Source organism: Schistocerca nitens, chromosome 3 (assembly GCF_023898315.1).
Source record: "Schistocerca nitens isolate TAMUIC-IGC-003100 chromosome 3, iqSchNite1.1, whole genome shotgun sequence".
NCBI classification, from domain to species: domain Eukaryota; kingdom Metazoa; phylum Arthropoda; class Insecta; order Orthoptera; family Acrididae; genus Schistocerca; species Schistocerca nitens.
In genome coordinates, this window is record NC_064616.1 from 787072944 (window position 1) to 787098589 (window position 25646).

The 25646-nt window shown below is 41.9% G+C and overlaps 1 protein-coding gene across 4 annotated transcripts in view; it reads left to right on the plus strand.

Annotated features, from left to right (window-relative positions):
- The window catches only part of LOC126248802 (rab GTPase-activating protein 1-like), a 185686-nt gene that overhangs the window by 109926 nt on the left and 50114 nt on the right, over window positions 1-25646 (plus strand). For all 4 annotated transcript variants that reach the window (XM_049950193.1, XM_049950196.1, XM_049950195.1 and 1 more), the window contains 2 exons: window positions 4059-4184; window positions 14853-15038. In XM_049950193.1, coding sequence (XP_049806150.1) covers window positions 4059-4184; window positions 14853-15038 — 312 coding nt within the window. The remainder of the gene's footprint in view (window positions 1-4058; window positions 4185-14852; window positions 15039-25646) is intronic.

The window sequence follows — 25646 nt, forward strand, 5'->3', positions numbered from 1 at the left end:
TAACTGTTTCTTTGAAATAGGCATCTAACGCTGACAAAATTTCTTCGTAGGACAGATTCGCTACATCGCGTCGGGGAAACAATTTCACTATCACACGGTAGGTGGACACACCTACACACGAAAGCAAAAACGGATGCCGCTCATTACCTTGAATTCTGTAGGCGGCGAGATGAAATCCAAATTGTCGGGACCATTCTGTCCAGCTTTCGTCGTCAGGACGAAAAGCACGGAACGGCGGTGCAACTGCGTGTTGTGGCTGCGGTAGCGATGAAGCGGCGGCGGCCGCATCGGTTTGCAGCGCACGTTGACCCTGGACGAGCTGTCCAAGGGCATCCAATAACGCCTGCGTCTGCTGATTCTGCAAGCGATAAAATTCAGACAGTACATCTGGAGAATGTGGCGAAGCCATGACACAAGCAAATTAGTGCAAAGTAGAAAGAACACGTTTACACTCGTCGCCAAACTGTTGTGGCGTAACAAGCTAGCTACGCCACACTGAGAAGTAGCCGAAAGGGCACGCGTCAACTCACACCGTCTTGCGTTAAGTCTGGAACAGGATACGTTGTGAATGCTATAAAGAAAAGAACGGAGCTTCTCGTATACTTAACTTTTATTCACTTCTGCGGTACATCGCTCTTCATAATACAAGTGAGACTCTCTCCAGATATGGTTAATGGCGCCTTGCTAGGTCGTAGCCATGGACTTAGCTGAAGGCTATTCTAACTGTCTCTCGGCAATTGAGAGAAAGGCTTCGTACGTGTAGTCGCTAGCAATGTCGTCCGTACAACTGGGGCGAGTGCTAGTAAGTCTCTCGAGACCTGCCGTGTGGTGGCGCTCGGTCTACGATCACACAGTGGCGACACGCGGGTCCGACATGTACTAATGGACCGCGGCCGATTTAAAGCTACCACCTAGCAAGTGTGGTGTCTAGCGGTGACACCACAGTATCCACCAGCAGGAAACTGCGACATGTCACACAGATTCAAACCCAATCAAGAATCCTTGGAAACTCCTCCATCTGGCTGTTCGCAGCATCGGTCCTCATCCAAGAAACATATTGCAGCTGGCCATGACACTGGAGCTGGCATGCCTCCACATCCCTGTACATACCATCCAGAACCTCATTGACAGTCTTCCTGCACATCTGGTAGTGATCAGCACTGCTGAAGGTGGCTATTCAGCTTTTTACTTGTGGCCACATTAATAGGATTGGGCAGTGTAGAACATTTGTGCAACCCATTCTTGAGTACTGTTAGTGTTTGGGATCCCCACCAGGTCGGATTAAAGGAAGAGGTCAAAGTAATTCAGAAGTGTGCCGCTGATTTATTGCTGATAGATTCAATCAGCATGCACATATTGAAGAGATGCTTCAGGAAGTGAAATTGGAGTCCCTGGGGGAAGACAATGCTCTTTTCTTGAGGCATTATTGCAGAAATTTAGAGAACTGGCATTTTAGGCTAATTGCAGGCTGATTCTACTGCTGCCAACATACTGTTTGCATAAGGACCATGAAATAGGGTTCGTATGGAGGCTTATAGACAATCGTTTTTTTCCGTTACTTTATTTGTGAGTGGAACATGACAGGAAATGACTAGTAGTGGTATAAGATAGCCCCTGCCATGCTCAGTATGGTGGTTTCCATTGCCTTCTGCCATAGATACCACAATTTACAGCTACAGTAGTGATTATTGCTATGTCTACCCTCTTCCTGTGTTCATCCTGCACCTTTTGAGACTGAAGCACTTTCTGTATTTCCCCTGAAACCCTCCAACCTGAATGAAAGTGTATAAAGAAAACCTGAATAATATTATAAACCCTGTGAAGTAAACTGGAAACTCTTTTGCCGTAGACAGGTTTGTGGAGCAACGTTTCACAGTGCCAACATTGTACTGGATCCTATGCAAGCATTTTAGTCATGGGAATGGAAAGTGAATAATAGTTTGGCACATGAGATGGTCTATAATAGCCCACTGTAATGCATCATTTTGGTTAACTAGACCATTGGCAGGAAAATACAGTTTTAACTCTTTTTTTATTCCTTTGCCATGATGTTTGGTTTGTATTTAAAAACTACACCAATCAAAAAACCCATTAATTGCATTTACCTCATTACTCTAAATATCTGACTTCAGACACCTCTGTATAGCTTTGAATTGTAGGCATAATTATTTTTAGAGGTCCATAATAGACTTTGTATTTTACAGTTAATATTTTCTAACACGTGACCCAGTAATATTGTTTTGCGAATTTGATAATACTGTCTATTCAGGCTGTTTCTAGGCAAAGAAGTACTGGTTGCACCCTTACTCATTTGCTGTGGGTCGAAATATTCTGTCATTAACTTACCGAGAAAATGTAGTCACTGCTTCTAAACACTTAGGGGCAATAACTATTAGGTGTAGCTGTATGGAATTTTAACATTTCTTATGGTAAACAGGTAATGATTTCATGTTCGGTTCTGTCTTTTACAAATAGCATTCCAAAAATTGCTTTTGTGATAGGATATTTTCGCTGACATAAAACACCATACCTTTTGGATCTGTAGCTACATGAAGGAAAGCCAGCTGTGTTGTTACCCCACATTCTATTTCATAATTTGGGTAAACATTGTTCAAAATATTGCTTTCTTTCTCTACCTGGTGAATACATACAAACAAGGGAGGAGGGGGGGGGCAGAGAGAGAGAGAGAGAGAGAGAGAGAGAGTGTGTGTGTGTGTGTGTGTGTGTGTGTGTGTGGAAATATATAGCTTTGTGTCACAAGAAACAGACATAATTGTTGTTTCCTTGACCATATGAGTCCATAAGCTTGTGGAAGGTAATTTTGAGGCTTCAGTCTTCATTCCATAACGTGCGAAGTAATCATTTAAAGTTGCAAAAAATGAAAATAAATGATTTCAGAAAAATATCTGATTGGTAAAATTAGTCTATCATTCAAAGTTAACTCTAAATGATAGATAGTGAGCCATTTAAGCTCACTCTTAAAAGCTTTGTAGCCTCGGTGTCTCGCATTTGTTGGTATTCAGGTGCTGTCACTGCGACTTGAACATTTAGTCAGGTCCATAATCTGTGTCGTAATGTGAGCAGTCCTTAACACATGGGGCAAGGGCGAATACAGAGTGAACTTCGAATATCTCACATTTTCTGAATCAATGATTAATTCCCTCTACCTGATGTCACATCGTGGTCCAGTTTGTATGCTACTTTTACCAGATGAGCTGCCATTTTGTCTAGAGTGGTCCACTTTTTTTGCTGTTAAATGTACCTTCTGATGTAATAGAAGTGCCCCAGATTCGTTTTTAAAGTTTTTGCATTATTTGCCCTTTGCAAACTACTTTGCCATGGTGGATACACTAGTTCCCATCAGATCACTGAAATTAAGCAGTGTCGGGTTGGCTAGCACTTGGATGGGGACCCATCAGGGTCTGCTGTGTGCTGTTTGCAGATGAGGTGCACTCAGCCCTTGTGAGGCCAATTAAGGAGCTACTTGATTGAGAAGTAGTGGCTCCAGATCACAAAAACAGACAATGGCCAGGAGAGCAGTGTTCTCACCCCATGCCCCATTGTATCTGCATTTTGGCCTGAGGACAACATGGTAGTTGGTTGGTACTCTTCCAAGGCCTGTTTGGTTGGAGTTCTTTTATTTGCCTTGCATTCAGACTAATGCCAGAGTAGATGGCCATAGTCATGAAGGCACATACATTCAAGCAGAAACAGTGATGCCGTTACTCATTCAAAATACTGTATTAATGCTGTTACTGAAATTGCATTTTTTTTTTTTTTTAAAAAAAGAGAACCTTAGGCTTCTCTTTTATCTACTGCTTTTTCATTAGATGCTACAGTGCATGTTACTTTCATAAGATGATGTGATGTCCTAATTCATATTTTGCATGTAAAAACTCTGATCTAGCGATCTAAAGAAAAGTTTTTAAAGGTTTCTCTGGGTGTAAACATATTTGTAGATAATGTTTTGGAATCTTTTCATGAAAACTGCGTTGCATACTTTACCATTTCGTTATGTGTTTACTGTCTAAGAATACATGCTTATGATTTTATTTCAGATGCCAGAGGAACAAGCCTTCTGTGTTCTTATTAAACTAATGTACAATTATGGCCTACGAGATTTGTACAAGGATGGCTTTGATGTCCTCTACTTGAGATTGTATCAACTGGACAGGTTGATGGAGGTATTCAGTAATTTTAAAATGCTAGTATCTGTTGTAGTATTATCATGTATTAGTACATCAGTTTTAAAATTGTGTATGGATACATAGTCGCGTAATGGTATTAATCAATAGAACATTCTCAAGTGCCTAGCCACATTAAATGGTTAAATGACAATGGCATTATGGCTGAGCTGTTCGAGTAACTTTCTTTGATATATCTAGTCAAAAGTTTATTTATTTATTGGATCCACAGACTAAATACATTGTGTGGATCAGGTAAAATACCTGTTTGTGTTTCGTCCATTCACCATTTATAATATCACATTAGCTGCATGGTCTGATCTCCTGTTCAAAACCTATATTGACGTGGAATATTTGCAGTTTTAATTTCTGACACGTAAAGTCTGTTGGTCAGAGCCTCACACAAATTGTGTCTTTTAGCGTATGTTGATGCAAGTTTAGTCCGAGTACTAGTCATAGAGTATGGAAAATGTTTCCATTCTTTAAATAACTTTATACGCTTCATGTGGCATTACTTTCAGAATGTCATTATTTTTATTATGAACTATGTTTCTGTTCCAGCTCTTGAACTATAAAAAATTTCAAGAAATATTAGAATGTTTGTACAGTTTTCTTTATGTTTTTAGTTGTTATGCCATGTGCCATCTGAACTGAAGAAATTTGATGTCTACTCCGTATAACTTACTTCACGCTGTCTCTGTTCTCAACCACTTCTCTGATCAGATTTGCATTATATCCTTTCAGGCCATTATAGCACATGGGGATTAAATGTAAACTGGAAAAAATGTATTTTTGGAAACATATTTTGTTTCCATGTTATCTTTTGTGAGACATGGTTTTACATCCAGATACATATGAAGTGTGAGCCATAACTAGTTTTCCTGGGGATAGATGTATGTGAAGTGTGAGAAACTTTCTTGTTTTGTATTCATATTAAACATTTTTTGTGAATGTCAACCATTACAGGAATTGTTACTAACTTGTATTAGGCTAGATTATTGTTATGTGGCATACAAAGAAGATTATTCAGGACTGATAAAGGGTTCTACATTACCATTACATACAGTAATGAAAGCTTAAATTAGGACTCTGTTTTTTTTTTAAGAAATATGCTTAAAGGCAAATACCAAAATTCAGATTTCTTGTTTGTTCAGCTCTTCGTGATGGCCTTTATAACTGGCAGAATAAAGACCACAGGATGACAAAGCTTATGTACACCTCGAATACAGTGAAGAAGAAGAAGATGAAGAAGAAAGTATTGAGAATGTGAAATAGTTAGCAATGTAGTCTGCAACAAGACCTACAATCGAAACTTCCTGGCAGATTAAAACTGTGTGCCGGTCCGAGACTCAAACTCGGGACATTTGCCTTTCGCAGGCAAGTGCTCTACCAACTGAGCTACCCAAGCACGACTCACGCCCCTTCCTCACAGCTTTACTTCTGCCAGTACCTCGTCTCCTACCTTCCCAACTTTACAGAAGCTCTCCTGGGAACCTTGAAGAACTAGCACTCCTGAAAGAAAGGATATTGCGGAGACATGGCTTAGCCACAGCCTGGGGGATGTTTCTAGAATGAAAGTTTCACATCAGCGCACACTCCACTGTAGAGTGAAAATTTCATTCTAGAAACATCCCCCAGGCCGTGGCTAAGCCATGTCTCCGCAATATCCTTTATTTCAGGAGTGCTAGTTCTGCAAGGTTCGCAGGAGAGCTTCTGTAAAGCTGGGAAGGTGGGAGACGAGGTACTGGCAGAAGTAAAGCTGTGAGGATGGGGCGTGAGTTGTGCTTGGGTAGCTCAGTTGGTAGAGCACTTGCCCGCGAAAGGCAAAGGTCCCAAGTTCGAGTCTCGGTCCAGCACAAATTTTTAATCTGCCAGGAAGTTTCACATCAGCGTACACTCTGCTGTAGAGTGAAAATTTCATTCTAGACCTACAATCAATTGCAAAGGAGATGGCTCTTTGGTGTTCTGAAATTTAGCATACCCAAGTTCTACAATACTTCTTGTATGTTCCCACATAGAGTCTCTAACAGACTTTACAGGCCATAAATATCATTTGGTCTTACCAACACTAAATCCTGTGGTACACACCTCCACTACTAGGGTTCAGTAGTCAAAGAGGCAACACGGACCCATCTGTGTCCTGAAACTTTCAATAAATATGATCATCATCATCAGCAGCAGCAGCAGCAGCAGCAGCAGCAGTAGTAGTAGTAGCAGAGAAAGCAACATAAAACACTTAAGTGGTGCTGGTGGCACCTGTGTTCCCACATAACTGTAGTGATTAGTGCTCCTGAGTGATGCATTTGCCACAGCTGGTCATTGCTGATTTTCCACTGTTTAAACAGCTTGTGAAAATAATTTTTGTTGGCTAATGTAGAACACATGCTAATTGTAATAAGGCCATCCATGAGCGTAAAGAAATCTATGAAGCCAAACTGGTCGTCAAAAAGATTTTATCATCAAGAGAGTAGAATGATTACATGAAGTGGATTTGCACTTGTCAGTGACATTACCTTCACTGTAATAACAACAAAAAGGGGGATGGGGAGTAGTAGTAGTTTGTATCCATCTAGACAATTGAATACTTCTAATTTTTGTTATCTGTTGGTATTCATTTAATAAATGTATGTGAATGAAATTGTTTTATTTTATTATTTTTAGCATCAAAGTACTTAATAGTGTAAATGATGTGTAATAGTATTTTACAACCAGGTGCTTTCATTTATGTACATCCTTAAAACTTTGAACATTTGACTAGCTGGTAAAATCTCTTTCTCTGTTTTACTGTGCTCACAAATTGTATGAGGGAGGGCAAAACATTTTTGTGTGTTTATTTTCTTTAATATATTCTGCATACTGTGTTTACACAGTACTGTCCTATACCTCGTTTATTTTGTACATTGAAAAGATGTGTGGGACCAAACAACAAAAAATAAACAAACAGTGATTACAAATGCTAAAGAGAGCTTGAGTTACAAACCAAGAACTTTATGTTAATGATTGTCATCCTGAAAATGCTTGAAATTACAAGATATCAGATGATTTTACTGTTGTTCTTCTTGCACAGATGTGAAACAATAGTTGTATTGGATGCTATACTGGCATTTGATCTGGACAATACACTAAAAAGTTACAGAGTGAGTTAAGGAGTCAGTAATATGAGCCATTTGAATCTTGAAAGTTGACACAGCTTTGTACATTCTAAGCCCCAGAAGGATTATCATCACCATAATAAGACTGATTATCTCATTTTGTTATGAAAATAATAGATTGTTACTAACCATATAGAGGAGACTGAGTGGCAGACGGGCACAATAAAAAATACTTCCATACATTTGAACTTTTGGCCAAAAGACCTTCTTCTAAAGTAGAAAACACAATGAAAACAAAATGTGTATGTCTTTTGTACTGTAGAAGAAGACCTTTTTGGCCAAATAGTCAAATGTGTAGCAGTCATCTGTCTGCGGCTCAGTGTCTGCTCTATATGGTAAGTAGCAATCAATCCTTTTCATAATATGTCATTATTCCATCCTGGATTATCTAATGTTTGTTATCTCATTTGAATATTTCCCTCCAGTGTATAAAATTTGATTTCTTAGGGAGGTGGGAAGCATTCCTGAAGTAGTGATGCTATAACTGAGTTGAGCCACAGCAGTGAGATGTTTAGATGTTACTCACAATGCCAAAGACAGTTCCTTCTTCAAAAATTGTTTATGAAATCATCCTCATTCATCATACAGAGCCCTACAATTGATTATGTAACTGACAAGGGAACCTCCCCATCGCACCCCCCCTCAGGTTTAGTTATAAGTTGGCACAGTGGATAGACCTTGAAAAACTGAACACAGATCAATCGAGAAAACAGGAAGAAGTTGTGTGAAACTATGAAAAAAAAAATAAGCAAAATATACAAACTGAGTAGTCCATGCTAAGATAGGCAACATCAAGGATGATCCGAGCTCAGGAGCGCCGTGGTCCTGTGGTTACTGTGAGCAGCTGCGGAACGAGAGGTCCTTGGTTCAAGTCTTCCTTCAAGCGTAAAATTTTATTTTTTATTTTCAGACAATTATCAAAGTTCAGGCACTCACACATAATCAACTTCGCTCTCCAAAATTCCAGGACATGTTCAGATTTGCTTGGACATATGCAGGATTCGACGGTCTACACACGGAAAAATTTGAAAATGTTAAAAACATATGTTTTGACAGAGCACAGGGAAAAGTGTGTGACTGTGAAACTGTTGGATTCATTTGTTGCAGTTTATGTGACAAACTCTTATGTTTTCATCACTTTTTTGGGAGTAATTCTCACATTTACAAGAAAACCTAAATCAGGCAATGTAGAAGAATCTTTTTACCCATTCGCCAAGTGTACAAGTTAGGTGGGTCGACAACATATTCTTGTCATGTGACGCACATGCCCTCACCAGTGTCGTATAGAATATATCAGACGTGTCTTCCTGTGGAGGAATCGGTTGACCAGTGACCTTTCGATCAAATGTTTTCGGTTCCCATTGGAGAGGCACGTCCTTTCGTCTACTAATCGCACGGTTTTGCGGTGCGATCGCAAAACACAGATACTAAACTTATTACAGTCAACAGAGACATCAATGAACGAATGGACAGATCATAACTTTTCAAAAATAAAGAAAAACTTTTCACTTGAGGGGAGACTTGAACCAAGGACCTCTCATTCCGCAGCTGCTCACGCTAACCACGGGACCACGGCGATCCTGCGTTATGATTATCCTTTATGTTGCCTATCTTCGCATGGACTACTCAGTTTGTATATTTTGCTTATTTTTTCATAGTTCCACACAACTTCTTCCTGTTTTCTCGATTGATCTGTGTTCAGTTTTTCAAGGCCTATCCACTGTGCCAACTTATAACTAAATCTGAGGGGGGTGCGATGAGGAGGTTCCCTTGTGAGTACTGATTGTAGTGTGTTGCCTGGGCCCCAGCATGGTAACAATAGAGAGATGATGTCCATGCAGGGCTATTAATAAGCTGCTCGCAGCATCACATTGTCACTGACAACAGGAACAAGGATATAAGGGGCAAGTGACTTTTTTATATATCAAATGACGATAGCATTGAAGTACTGCTTATTTCACTGGAAAGATATCAATGTTACATTCCTTCTACTATAAGCATTACTTAGGGCAATGCCTCCAGATCTGAATCTTATAGGTTTGAAGTCCATGACTGCTAAACTTTTCAACTTGCTTTTTTAAGTGCAGGAATACGTATGCAATCTCTTGAAAGAATAGGATGTCTTAAACTCCACTTTCCTGTTCTTTTTATGTATATATTAAATGTCTGTGGATGCTGAATTTGTAAGCTCCAAACAACACTGAAACTTTATTTCTCCTTATGAAATGTTCTGTGGCTGTAGCTGTGCTACACATTAAGGATTTCATCAGTTGGACAGTTATCTGACCTTTCACATTATTATACTCATTTTGTAGGTTAATTATTTAAGGGCTAAAGGTAACAACTCACTGAATAGTAGAAGCACTGAGTTAGTCAAAAGGCAAATAAACAAGGGTTTTGGATAAATCTCTTTTCATACCTGGGGTGAGCAGATACTACAGCACAAAACCTGTTCAAAATGATGGTTATCTTTGTTATAACTTCAAGTTGAACAAGTATAATTCAAGGACGATGCTATACATGAAAGTCACAGGTCGAGTAAACAAAGTAAGGCGTGTGCACACTTTAAAAGTCAAATCATAACTGAGTCCGAGTCTAGCGGCTGCTGGCTAGCTGGCCGCTTAGGTCGCGCTGCTGCTGCATGGCTGGCAGACAGCACCGCATGTAGAGGATACGCATAACTGCGCGGCGGCACTTTGAAAGATTGGTGAGTCACAACACTTTTCCCCCCTTTGAAGTTTTTGCACAGGTCTTGATGGAGGTGCCCTGTAGATTGCTAACGTCCATAGGTGTTGTTTGACTGGCCGTAAAGTCTCGAGGAGGAGGCTTACCGTACGGACGGCAGTGTCCCCGATGATAACGGGTCGAGATGACAGGAGACGTGGGGGTCGAATCTGCTGGGGCTGCGTGCGCCAATCTGCCCGTTGCAGCAAGTCCGGTTGTTATAACAGGAGACATGGGCGATGTGTCTGCGTCCGTAGGAGGAGGAGGCGAGTAGAGTTGCTCCGACAGATGATGGTCATCTGGTTCCTGCATGGGCACGTCTCCTGTTGGCGTCAGTTCTTGTGCCGGCACCGATATGATGCTGAGAGGACTGCGTTGTGAGTAATGAGAGATTCCAGGATCCCGAGCGTCAGGTAGAGCCGAAGGTGGTGTAGCGCCATCCGGAACAGGTGTTGCCGGCACACGAGGCCCAAGCTGGTCCGAATGACGCACTGCAACACCCGCGTCCATCTGGATTTCATACAGGTGTCGGCCAAGTGAAGGCACCCACGGCTGTAAGGTGGAAGGCCACAGAAGATGAAGTAGCATGCGGGGCGGTCGGCCATGTAAGAACTCAGCTGGGCTGTGGTCGCCCATGGGGGTGAAACAGTAAGAAGCCAGAAATTGGAGAAGCGCATCATCAGCAGCAGAAGAAGTCAGGAGTTTTCTCATGTGAGCCTTAAATGTGCAGACCAGTCGTTCAGCCTCACCGTTGGACTGTGGATGGAACGGAGGGGCCGTGACGTGCATGACGCCATGACAGGCACAAAAATCCGCAAAATCGGAAGAGGCAAATTGCGGACCATTATCAGTAACAAGAGTAGAGGGAAGGCCTTCCAAAGAGAAAATGCGAGCCAGAACATTGGTGGTTGCCGCGGTGGTAGGCAATGTGCAACGGACAATGAAAGGAAAGTTAGAGTAGGTGTCAATAACGAGAAGCCAATAAGTACCTAAAAAGGTCCCACGAAGTCAGCATGAATACGCTCCCAGGGCTTCTCAGGCGAAGGCCACGGTGACAAAGATGACTTCGAGGCGGCGGCCTGTGACGCACAAGGGCTGCAGGCAGCGACCATGTGTGCGATTTCAGAGTCGATGCCAGGCCAGTACACATGACGGCGCACCAGAGATTTTGTGCGAGAGATACCCCAGTGCCCTTGAAGGAGGCGGAAGACCGAAGCACGCAAAGACGCAGTACCACAACACGCGGCGAAGCATTTTCGGTGGAAAGGAGGATAACACCATCCCTAGCCGTGAGGTGGTAATGCAAAGTGTAGTAGTTCTGCAACGGATCAGAAGTCTTAGCGGATGGACGATCTGGCCAACCATTCTGAATACAGCGTAAAACCCGGGAGAGGGTAGGGTCAGAACCCGTAGCAGCCGCCAGCAGGTCCCCGGTGATGGGGAACCCGTCCACAACCTACTGCTCAGCAACATCCAGGTGGAAACACAAAAGTTCGTCCCTATCGAAAGCCAGATCAGGACCCATGGGAAGGCGAGACAGTGCATCAGCATTCGCATGTTGAGCCGTCGGCCGGAAATGAATCTCACAATTGAAACGAGACAAGTAAAGAGACCAACGCTGGAGGCGGTGTGCAGCCTTGTTGGGAAGTGACGTTGATGGATGAAACAAGGAAACAAGTGGTTTGTGATCTGTAACAAGATGAAATTTGGATCCATAGAGAAAAACACCAAACTTATGAAGAGCATAAATAATGGCCAAAGCTTCTTTTTCAGTTTGAGAATACTTTTGTTGGGCATCCGTGAGCGTTTTGGAGGCATAAGCAATGGGTTGTTCAGAACTGTCAGAAAAATGGTGCACAAGGACTGCACCAACCCCGTATTGAGAGACGGCCGTGGCAAGAACAAGATGTTGGCCAGGTTGGATGAGTAGCCAGGCACGGGGCCGGTTTCAGCATAGTCTTCAATTTCTGGAAAGCCGCATCGCATGACGCGGACCAGTGAAAAGGCATGTTTTTATGCAACAGGCGATGCAATGGCTGAGCCACCGAAGCAGCAGACGGTAAAAACCTGTGATAGTATGCTATTTTCCCCAAGAAGGCCTGCAGTTCCTTAACACATGTAGGGTGAGGAAGGGCATCGATCACAGCGACAGTTTGCTGAAGCGGACGAATACCATCCCGAGAGAGTTGAAACCCCAAGTACGTGATATATGACTGAAAAAATTTTGATTTATGACATGAAAAAGTGTGTGGAGATTCTGAAGATGTTCTTCAGTAGTGGAGCCAGTGACAACAATGTTGTCCATGTAATTTATACACCCAGGGACAGTGAGCAATAATTGTTCCAAGAATCGCTGAAAGAGAGCAGAGGCACTGGCAACCCCTAATGGCAATCGTTGGTATTGATAGAGGCGAAAAGGCGTGTTAAGGACCAGAAACTGCCGGGAAGCAGTGTCGAGAGGAAGTTGATGGTAAGCTTCTGACAGGTCAAGTTTAGAAAAATAGTGGCCTCCACCAAGTTTAGTGAACAATTCTTCAGGTCGAGGTATAGGATAAGTGTTGATGAGGCATTGAGCATTTACAGTGGATTTGAAATTGCCACAGAGACGAATATCACCATTTGGCTTAGCCACGACAAAGACAGGAGAGGACCACTCACTTGAAGTGACAGGAAGCTGGACCCCTGAAGCAGTGAGACGATCCAGCTCCTGTTTGACCCGATCACGAAGGGCCACAGGAATGGACCGAGCCTGAAAAAACTTTGGCCGAGCAATGGGTTTGGGCATGATAAGAGCTTCAAATTCGTTTGCACGGCCTAACCCAGGAGAAAAAAGGGACGAAAATGCCATCGACAAGGAATCTAATTGAGCATAAGGAATAGCATCAGAGACGATATTGACAGAGTCATATATGGAGAACCCAAAAACACGAAAGGCATCGAAACCAAAAAGATTCTCCGCGTTACTATGGTCGACCACAAATATGGGAACAGTGCGAACAACAGATTTGTAAGATACCGCAGCATCAAATTGTCCCAAGAGAGAAATCTTCTGTTTATTGTAAGTCCGTAATTGCCTAGTGACAGGTAACAGGATTGGAGAACCCAACTGAAGATACGTCTGAAAATTGATGATAGTGGCAGCAGAACCAGTATCCACCAGCATACGAACATCCCGACCAAGTATTTGGACAGTGAGGAATAACTTCCCTGAAAGGGAAGAAGTACAATTGACAGACAACACAGAAGCAGAATCAGCGTCATGTTCATGAACATCAGGTATGTGGTCGGATTTGCAAACAGATGACAGATGACCCTTTTTTTTTTCATCTGTGACACATGGCCCAACGTTGTGGACAATCTTCTCCTGAATGTTTCGTAAAACACCACGGACAGGAAGGAAGTCGCTGTGGGGTTTGCTACAGTTTCTTAGAGGTGTGTTTACGGTTAGGCCGAGGCTGCGCTTGGGAGCGTACTGCGGCCACGTCGGCTGGCAGGGACACGCCGCGCGCTTTGTCAACAGCGCACAGAGGTTGTACTTCCCCGACGTCGCCCCATGCCTCTATTTGCGCTCCCGCAGCACGAGAAATTTCAAAAGACTGGGCGATGGATAGCACTTCATCTAGAGTCGATGAGGGCACGTTGCCTAACTTATTTGTTGGGCGCCGACAGGATAATAGCATCCTGTACCATGGAATCGGCTTAGGATTCTTTGTTAACTCCAGTAACAAATTGACACTTTCGACTGAGGCCGTTAAGTTCAGCAGCCCAAGCGGCATAGGATTGATTCGGTTGTTTTTGACAACGATAAAAGGCAACACGAGAGGCTACCACATGCGTATGCTTTTGAAAATAGACGGACAGAAGTGAGCATATTTCAGCGAAGGACAAAGACGCAGGATCTTTCAAAGGAGCCAATTGTGACATCAACCAATACATTTGAGGTGAAATCCATGAAAGGAACAGAGACTTACATGTTTGGTCCGTGACATGAAATGCCAAGAAGTGCTGTAGAAGACGTTTTTCGTAATCAGACCAGTCTTCCGCAGTCTCATCATAAGGAGGAAAAGGAGGTAGAGACAATGACGAGAGACACCCCGCATTGGATGCCGAGATGAATTCACGAATCGCAGTTGTGAGAAGCGTTTGCTGTTCTATGAGACCATGCAAGAGTTGCTCTAAAGTAGCCATGGAAACTTGTGGGTCAACGATGAGAAAGAAAATTCACTACCTCATCACCAATTGTTATAACTTCAAGTTGAACAAATATATTTCAAGGAAGACACAATACATGAAAGTCACAGATCGCGTAAACAAAGTAAGACGTGTGCACACTTTACCAGTCAAGTCATAACTGAGTCCGAGTCTAGCGGCCGCTGGCTGGCTGGCTGCTGGCTGGCTGGCCGCTTAGGTGGCGCTGCTGCTGCATGGTTGGCAGACAGCGCCACATTTAGAGGATGCGCGTAACTGTGTGGCGGCACTTTGAAAGATCGACAAGTCACAACAATCTTCATTTGTGTGAAGTAGAGCAATAAAATCCTTGCACATCTGTAGTTAGCAGATGGACAGAAAATGTTGCAAAGCTTTTGGTTTTATACTAGTCTCGGTGGCATTCTTCAGAAAGTTAGAATTCTATACATTTAATTTTGAAAACTACCGAGTTGGATGTTCATTTGCTCTAGTTGTAAATATGTAAGTCAACCTCTGATATTGTGTGTAGCAGACACTAGTTTTTACAATAAATCTTGATTCATGCTTTCAAACTCCACTAAAACATGTTTTCAAACGTTTTCAGGAGCAGTTACCGAAATTGTGGCAGCATTTTACTGAGAAAGGTGTAGAGTCACACATGTTTGCCTCTCAGTGGTTCCTAACTGTTTTTACAGCTAGGTTTCCACTATATTTTGTTTTCCATATTTTAGATGTTTTCCTATTACAAGGAGTAGAAACTCTGTTTCAAGTTGCATTGGCTCTGCTGATGGTATGTATGTACTTTCAATATTTGTAGTATTTATTTATAAATTAGTTTTAAGGTATTTGTACAGTGTGGACCAATTACTTTTCTTTGAATATGTTTTCAATTTAAGTACTTTCTTCGCCTTTTTCCTTGCATTAATCTGTTTCTTATGCTGCTGTAAACTTTTGTTTTGCTAATGTATGTGGAAGAGTTAACACCAAAAAAAAAAAAATGCCCCAAATGAATCCAAACTCAGGTTATTTATAGAATAGTGTACCAGCAATAAGTGATTTAAGAATGCAGAACGCTGACACACACCTACACCCACAACCCCTGTGTGAAGTACCCCGTACATGTTGATGCACTCACTTCCATGTACGAGGGTATTTCGGAAAGTAAAGATACACCGTACGCCAGAGGAACAGAAGAGTTTTGCTGAGCAAGTTGGCAACACTGGTGTTAACCTTGAACCGTTAGCTTTCTCCTTGCGGTCGTTCGGCAGTTCAACGTTGCTTCTGGTTGGAGTGGGTTGTGTTTAAAATGGCTGCGTCATTTCAGAATCCCGCCAAATGCGAAGTGCGCTCTGTCATACATTTTCTTCATGCAAAAGGTCAGCGACCAGCAGATATTCACAAAGAAATTGTTTCTGTTTATGGGAACATTATGAATCAACAAAATGTAACGTAATGGTGTCATCATTTCTCTGAAGGTAGAACCGATGTTCATGACGAACAAAGAACAGGTCAGTCATCTGTGATGTTTGATGCCCTTCTTCGGAGAACACAGGAAGCAATTCATGCGAATGGACGTCTCACATTGAAAGAATAGCATCAGATCACACTGGACATGTCAATGACAACTCTTTATGATGTTGTGACTGTCAAGTTAGGGTACAGGAAATTGTGTGCGCGCTGGGTTCCAAAACTGTTAACAGAAGAACACAAAAAGAAAAGAATGGGCTTTGCACTTGACTTCCTCACATGCTATGCTGAAGCAGGTGATGAGTTCCTTGATCACATTCTGACAGGTGATGAGATGTGGGTTTATCACCATACACCTGAATCCAAGCAACAATCAATGCAATGGCGCCATTCGAATTCACCAAAAGCCAAGAAATGCAAAACGTTGATTTCAGCGAAGGAAATCATGGCTTCTGTTTTTTGGGACAGACAATGCATTTTTCTGTTGGAATTTATGCCTCCTGGAACAACAATTAATGCTGCTGCATATTGACAGACTTTGAAACGTCTTTGAAGGGCAATTCAAAATAAATGCAGGGGAATGCTGGCAAGTGGAGTCCTCTTGCTTCATGACAATGCTCGGCCTCACACAGCGCTGATAACCAAAGCACTACTCAAACAATTCAAATGGGACGTATTGGACCATCCGCCATACAGCCCGGACCTTGTGCCCACCGACTTCCATGCCTTTCGTTACCTGAAGTCACATCTTGGTGGAAAATCATTCCATGGCGATGAAGAGATCAAAGATGAAGTTGAAATGTGGTTCCGACAACAGGCGGCAACCTTCTATGACTGACTGTGGGATACAAAAACTTGTGCGCCAACTTAACAAATGTTTGGATAACGAGGATGATTATGTCAAAAAATAACAAATAATCCAGTTAATAAGATGTAACTGATGTTTTCTAAATAAATGTTCTATTTAAGGACTGCGAGCCATTGTATCTTTACTTTTCGAAATGCCCTCGTATCTTGAAGTCTCATATCTCAACATTCTGGAATAATATGCTGAAAAATGATCCTAAAAAGAGTAGTGCCAAATGATGTAGACCACACAATAAGTGAACTTTAAAAGTGGCCCCTACCACTTCATTCTCATTATAATATTTTTGATGTCCAGTTCCAGTTTTACAGATCACAGTTTAAACAGCTAAAGGGGCACACATCTCTTCCTTCGTAAACATATCCAAGAGAGAATTAATTCAATCATTTATCAGAGCCATAATATTTGTTGAACTTTGCAATGGCATAATATACAGTGACAGAAGTATGCAATTAATAGTGCACATGATATAATTTGCTGTACAGTCACTGAAATTAATTACACTGTCCAGTAGGTAATAGTAATTGAACATTAACACCATGAGGTTACAAATATGATACATAGATGTCACATGGATGATGTCAAAGTACATTTAGCCTGGGTCTCTAACCAACGTAGTTCTGTTATCAGAGTGCTAGCTGTTTGCAAACTTTTCCTGTAACCAACATACGTGTTGCATGTTCACTTGCCCAATTGAGACTCTGACATTATGCGACATAGAGATGTTATCCATTGCTTTTCGTCGACTTTCACTTTAATCGACACAGAGATGTGAGCATCATGCTAGCTGGATGTGACTTTCTGTGCATAGATCTCCCTCATGATTATCAGCCACAGACTTATGACATGTAGACCTAGAGATGTTGCCCATTTTTCACCAGTCACAGACTGCCAATTTCAGGGAAGGGGTGATTACTTCAAGACAGGAGGCAGAATGTGATGTGACATCTGAATTTGCTTAACATTTTGAAAAGTGACGAGGTTGGATTTTACTGTTTCACATTGACTCTTAAGACTTTACTATTATCTGGTTTATGAAACACATTTCAGGTTAGTAAATCATAAAAATGTATGGAACATTGTTATGCTTCCATAGTCTGAAATTCCCTACTCAAGAGTATGACATCCATCTTAAAATCAATCTTTTATGAACCTAAATTATTCAAAATCTTTGTTATGGACTGAATTAATTAGTGAGAGGTTTTGTCTGGTTCAGAAAATGTTGTCAATGTTCAGAATCTTGTAGGCATTAAAGCAAAATAGGCAGTCAAAGTTATGAGAATTCGAACTATTAATGTCAATTATTTCATAAGTTAATTAGTTTCTGATAACTTAATGAAATGTTTGGAACAGCTGCTTTTGAATGAGTGTTAACAATATCTCCAACACTGCCCATTAGCTCAAAATGTTTTCCAATTATATGACATTATCATAGCTTTAATTAGCCATAACTTTCAATTACTCAGACTTTTAGTAAAAGTAATTGCATCATTATAATAAGCAACATAAATATAAACAGTTGAACCATAAATTTAAATGAAATTTCAAATAAATAACGATTATTTCATATTTTCCTGAACAAATTATGTGTGTAACTGCATTAGATATAAAATGAAAAAGTGAAAAAAAAATTATTTGTGGGAGCTGAAAACATAGCAGATGAAGTAGTTTCCAGATTCCTACATCTCACTACCAGCTCTCTCTATTGTGCAGCCAGGAAGTTCAGCATTACATTGAACTCATTCACTGATCAGTCATCAAAGTGGACTCATGAAAACTAATGCCAGTACTCATCGTCAGAATCAAAGAACACAACATAATCTTGTGAGTGAATTCAAACAGAGCAGAATGAGCAGTCTCATGGAAGTTGGTTAGCCATGCCAAGACATTTCAGGTTACACAAGGCATACTACTATGACAGTTATGGATTTATATAACAGTTGTACTGAAATTTGTCATGACAGCATGGACTAACCACCATGTTATTTGATTGGCCAGAATGAATAATAATGTTTTGTCTACAGTATTGCCTCTATCTTGGAGCACTGCAGCAGATGTGGATCTGTTAGCACCCACTGTCCAGTGACCATCAGCTGCAGTCAGGACTTACTACAAGCATGTCATTGTGTCTGCTTTCATTGTCCAGAAACATCATACATATCAAACTTCCTGGCAGATTAAAATTGTGTGCCGGACTGAGACTCGAACTCGGGGCCTTTGCCTTTTGCAGGCAAGTGCTCTACCAACTGAGCTACCCAAGCATGACTCACAACCCATCCTCACAGCTTTAATTCTGCCAAAATCTCATCTCCTACCTCCCAAACTTCACAGAAACTCTTCTGTGAACCTTGCAAGGTTTTGTTCAAGAAAGTCAATAACACATTGATCCACATCTGGACCTAATGCAAGCAGTTATTTGGCTTGGCCTTGATTAATAGAGTTGTTGGATGCCTTCCTGAGGAATATCATGCCAATTTCTGTTGAAATGGTGTGGTCCTGCCCATAATGCTCCAAATTTTCTCAATTGGGGAGAGATCTGGCAACACTGCTGGCCTAGGTAGCGATTGGCAAGCATGAAGACAAGCGGTAGAAACTCTCGCTGTGCGCGAGCAGTGATAAGCTTGCTGAAATGTAAATCTAGGATAATGTGTCATGTAGGGCAACAAAACAGGTGTAGAATATCGTCAGCATACCACTGTGCTGTAAAGGTACCACAGATGACAACCAAAGGGGTCCTGCTATGAAAAGAAATTGCACCTGCGGCCGTAACTCTAGGTTGTCAGGCCGTATGGCGGGTGACAGTGAGTTTGCTATCCCACTGCTATCTGGGGCATCTCCAGACATGTCTTCTCTGATCATCAGGGCTCAGTTCAAAGTGGGGCTCATCACTGAGGACAGTTGTACTCATGTTAATGAGATTCCAGGTGTCTGGAAATGCCCCAGAAAGCAGTGGGATACCAACCAGAATGCCACCCACTATACAAGATGTGATCAAAAAGGAAATTGAATTTTTTAATTTCACAGGCTTTTATACAACTGATTTTCAATTTTTTTCATTTTGTTGGTACATGTGTACTTGATATATCTTTGCATTTTCAGCTGTTTTGAATATTTAGTTTATTGTTGACAGTCAACAATGTTATACACGTGAATTTTAAAATTTTCCTGGCGAATTGACTGTTCAAACAAATTTCAGGCTTGCAGCCAGTCGTAGTTCAATACTTCGCATGATATTTCACCTGGGCACTTGCCAGTCATCTTCAGGTGAGCCGTCGCAGACTGGCGAAAACGTCGTCCGTTCCGCAATATATAGCGTACTGTAACTATTCTGCGCATGCGTCGAAAACTTGATAGATGAACCACACTGCCCGCTGGCAGCGCCCTCGCTGGTGGAATAGCGGAACTCAGTCGCCCTCTGCGTTGCTGTTTGCCACGGCCGTCAACGCACTCTGTCGTCTTCGATTTGAGCAAATAGTGGAGATGATGGGATTCCATGCACTGTCCAGCTGGTAGCCGCTGTCACGGTTTAACAGATTTTCTGCCAGTTATGTTTCTACGGATTCTTTAATAATGGAGTCCCAGAAAGACGTTGCTGTGGACAAAATCATTGTTTTCTCATACTCCATTGAATGTCCAGTAGAAATACAACGTTCTGCAATAGCGGACTTGCTTGGCTGCAGAAGGCGGGTGTAACGTTGATGTTCAGTGCAGCGTTCTTTCATGGTGCGTGTGGTTTGACCTATGTAAGCCGTACCACATTGGCATGGTATCTAGTAAATTCCGGCCTTTTGTAGTAATAGATTGTCCTTAACTGATCCCACAAGGTCCGCAATCTTCGATGGTGGGCAGAAAACCACTTTTAACTGAAATTTTCGGAGGATTCTTGTTATTTTAAACGAAGTGTTGCCAACGAAAGGAAGAAAAGCTAAAGATTGTTCCGTCATGTTCTCCTCTTTATTCACTTCCTGCTTCTTAGTTTTAACTGTTAGTGCCCTGTTAATCTGTCGGATGGAATGCCCATTTTCGCTGAATACTGTCTTTAGATGGGCGAGTTCTTGAGGTAAGCTATCTAGATCTGAGACAGTATGAGCTCTATGAACAAGTGTTTTAAGCAAACTCATGGTTTGCGATGGGTGATGGCAACTTGATGCTTGCAGGTACAAATCAGTATGAGTTGGATTCTGGTAAACTGAATTCCCTAGAGAACCATCATTCTTCCTTCGAACCAGGACATCCAAGAAAGGCAAACAACCATCTTTCTTTATTTCCATGGTGAACCGGATGTTGCTATGAATGGAGTTGAGGTGATATAGAAACTCCATTAATTTATCTTCTTCATGAGGCCACACTATGAAATTGTCGTCCACATACCACCAAAAAACTGTTGGTTTCAGGGCAGCTGATCCAAGTGCTCTCTCTTCAAAATCCTCCATAAAAAGGTTGGCCACCAAAGGAGACGGGGGGCTACCCACGGCAACACCGTCAGTCTGTTCAAAATATTCTTGATTAAACATAAAATAAATTGAGGAAAGAGCGTGCCTGAACAAAGCAGTGATATCAACAGGAAACATGTTACTAATCAGTGTCAAAGAATCCGCAAGAGGAACTTTTGTAAAAAGTGAGACCACATCAAAACTTACTAGAAGGTCCACACTGCTAAGACGAAGAGCCCCCAGTCTATTGATAAAATCAGCTGAGTTTCGTTTGTGATGTGGGCACTTGCCTACAAAAGGTCTCAGTAAGGAAGCGAGATGTTTAGCTAAATCATATGTAGGAGCTCCAATGTTGCTCACTATTGGACGCAGCGGAAGACCCTCTTTATGAACCTTTGGAAGGCCATACAGTCTTGGAGGTACACAACCATGTGGTCTTAACCTCTTGATGGTCTCTTGCGGTAAGGAGGAGGAATTTAATAGTGCTGAAGTTTTCCGTTGCACACGTCCTGTAGGATCGTAATCAATCCTCTTATAGGTAGAGTCACTTAGGTAGATAAGATGTATGGTCTTGCCATCACCCAACGCAAACCATGAGTTTGCTTAAAACACTTGTTCATAGAGCTCATACTGTCTCAGATCTGGATAGCTTACCTCAAGAACTTGCCCATCTAAAGACAGTATTCAGCGAAAATAGGTATTCCATCCGGCAGATTAACAGGGCACTAACAGTTAAAACTAAGAAGCAGGAAGTGAATAAAGAGGAGAACATGACGGAACAATCTTTAACTTTTCTTCCTTTCGTTGGCAACACTTTGTTTAAAATAGCGAGAATCCTCCGAAAATTTCAGGTAAAAGTGGTTTTCTGCCCACCATCGAAGATTGCGGACCTTGTTGGATCAGTTAAGAACAATCTGTTACTATGAAAGGCCGGAATTTACTAGATACCATGCCAATGTGGTACGGATTACATAGGTCAAACCACACGCACCGTGAAAGAACGCTGCACTGAACATCAACGTTACACCCGCCTTCTGCAGCCAAGCAAGTCTGCTATTGCAGAACATTGTATTTCTACTGGATATTCAATAGAGTATGAGAAAACAATGATTTTGTCCACAGCAATGTCTTTCTGGGACTCCATTATTAAAGAATCCGTAGATACATGACTGGCAGAAAATCTGTTAAACCGTGACAGCGGCTACCAGCTGGACAGTGCATGGAATCCCATCATCTCCACGATTTGCTCAAATCGAAGACACCGAGCGAGGTGGCGCAGTGGTTAGCACACTGGACTCGCATTCGGGAGGACGACGGTTCAATCCCGTCTCCAGCCATCCTGATTTAGGTTTTCCGTGATTTCCCTAAATCGTTTCAGGCAAATGCCGGGATGGTTCCTTTGAAAGGGCACGGCCGATTTCCTTCCCAATCCTTCCCTAACCCGAGCTTGTGCTCCGTCTCTAATGACGTTAAACACTAACCACCACCACCACCACCATCACCACCACCACCACCACCACCACCACCACCAAATCGAAGGCGACAGAGTGCGTCGACAGCCTTGGCAAACAGCAACGCAGAGGGCGACTGAGTTCCGCTATTCCACCAGCGAGGGCGCTGCCAGCGGGCAGTGTGGTTCATCTATCAAGTTTTCGACGCATGCGCAGAATAGTTACAGTACGCTATATATTGCGGAACGGACGACGTTTTCGCCAGTCTGCGACAGCTCACCTGAAGATGACTGGCAGGTGCCCAGTTGAAATATAATGCAAAGTATTGAACGATGACCGGCTGCAAGCCCGAAATTTGTTTGAACAAGGTTATAAATGTTTTTGACTGTTCTGGGAATTTGTACTTTCGAAGAAGATATATCAAAGAAATTTCTTTAAAAATGGAATCAAGTGCACCATCACATTTGAAATGTTGACTGTGGCTTTTGTTGAATCTACTGTGATTAAGACAAGAGCTTATGAGTGTTATAAACATTTCAAAGAGACTGAGATGACTGCCCTGGATGCCCTAGCACATCAATTTCTGACAACAGTGTGGAAGAAATAGAGAGAATGGTCCTGGAAAAGTGCTGAATCACCATCAGAGAGATTACTGATGATGTCAGGAAATCCTTTGGCTCATGCCAAGCAACTTTTTCAGACGTTTTGGGCATGAATTGTGTAGCAGTGAAGTTTGTTCTGAATTGTTTTATTTCGACCAGAAGCGATGTCAAATAGACATCGCTCAGGAATTGCTGAAAGAAATTGACAACAGCCCAGAATTTCTAAAGAAGGTTATAGCAGGTGACAAAATGTGAATGTACAGGTATGAAGTAGAAACCAAGGCCTGATTGTCCCAATGGTAACTGTCTCGAGAGCCAAGACCGAAAAAAATTTGAGAACCTCGATTACTATGGGACAGTCCAGCATGAGCTGCTGCCTTATGGTTGTCCTGTCAATAAGGAATACTAAGTTATCGCTCAGGAATTGCTGAAAGAAATTGACAACAGCCCAGAATTTCTAAAGAAGGTTATAGCAGGTGACAAAATGTGAATGTACAGGTGTTGTTGTTGTTGTTGTGGTCTTCAGTCCTGAGACTGGTTTGATGCAGCTCTCCATGCTACTCTATCCTGTGCACGCTTCTTCATCTCCCAGTACTTACTGCAACCTACATCCTTCTGAATCTGCTTAGTGTATTCATCTCTTGGTCTCCCTCTACGATTTTTACCCTCCACGCTGCCCTCCAATGCTAAATTTGTGATTCCTTGGTGCCTCAAAACATGTCCTACCAACCGATCCCTTCTTCTAGTCAAGTTGTGCCACAAGCTTCTCTTCTCCCCAATCCTATTCAATACCTCCTCATTAGTTACGTGATCTACCCACCTTATCTTCAGCATTCTTCTGTAGCACCACATTTCGAAAGCTTCTATTCTCTTCTTGTCCAAACTAGTTATCGTCCATGTTTCACTTCCATACATGACTACACTCCATACAAATACTTTCAGAAACGACTTCCTGACACTTAAATCTATACTCGATGTAACAAATTTTTCTTCTTCAGAAACGATTTCCTTGCCATTGCCAGTCTACATTTTATATCCTCTCTACTTCGACCATCATCAGTTATTTTACTCCCTAAATAGCAAAACTCTTTTACTACTTTAAGTGTCTCATTTCCTAATCTAATTCCCTCAGCATCACCCGATTTAATTTGACTACATTCCATTATCCTCATTTTGCTTTTGTTGGTGTTCATCTTATATCCTCCTTTCAAGACACTGTCCATTCCGTTCAACAGCTCTTCCAAGTCCTTTGCTGTCTCGGACTGAATTACAATGTCATCGGCGAACCTCAAAGTTTTTACTACTTCTCCATGAGTTTTAATACCTACTCCGAATTTTTCTTTTGTTTCCTTTACTGCTTGCTCAATATACAGATTGAATAACATCGGGGAGAGGCTAAAACCCTGTCTCACTCCTTTACCAACCACTGCTTCCCTTTCATGCCCCTCGACTCTTATAACTGCCATCTGGTTTCTGTACAAATTGTAAACAGCCTTTCGCTCCCTGCATTTTACCCCTGCCACCTTCAGAATTTGGAAGAGAGTATTCCAGTTAACATTATCAAAAGCTTTCTCTAAGTCTACAAATGCTAGAAACGTAGGTTTGCCTTTTCTTAATCTTTCTTCTAAGATAAGTCGTAAGGTTAGTATTGCCTCACGTGTTCCAACATTTCTACGGAATCCAAACTGATCTTCCCTGAGGTCCGCTTCTACCAGTTTTTCCATTTGTCTGTAAAGAATTCGCCTTAGTATTTTGCAGCTGTGACTTATTAAACTGATAGTTCGGTAATTTTCACATCTGTCAACACCTGCTTTCTTTGGGATTGGAATTATTATATTCTTCTTGAAGTCTGAGGGTATTTCGTCTGTCTCATACATCTTGCTCACCAGATGGTAGAGTTTTGTCATGACTGGCTCTCCCAAGGCCATCAGTAGTTCTAATGGAATGTTGTCTACTCCCAGGGCCTTGTTTCGACTCAGGTCTTTCAGTGCTCTGTCAAACTCTTCACGCAGTATCTTATCTCCCATTTCGTCTTCATCTACATCCTCTTCCATTTCCATAATATTGTCCTGAAGTACATTGCCTTGTATAAACCCTCTATATACTCCTTCCACCTTTCTGCTTTCCCTTCTTTGCTTAGAACTGGGTTTCCATCTGAGCTCTTGATGTTCATGCAAGTGGTTCTCTTATCTCCAAAGGTCTCTTTAATTTTCCTGTAGGCAGTATCTATCTTACCCCTAGTGAGATAAGCCTCTACATCCTTACATTTGTCCTGTAGCCATCCCTGCTTAGCCATTTTGCACTTCCTGTCGATCTCATTTTTGAGACGTTTGTATTCCTTTTTGCCTGCTTCATTTGCTGCATTTTTATATTTTCTCCTTTCATCAATTAAATTCAATATATCTTCTGTTACCCAAGGATTTCTACTAGCCCTCGTCTTTTTACCTACTTGATCGTCTGCTGCCTTCACTACTTCATCCCTCAAAACTACCCATTCTTCTTCTACTGTATTTCTTTCCCCATTCCTGTCAATTGTTCCCTTATGCTCTCCCTGAAACTCTGTACAACCTCTGGTTCTTT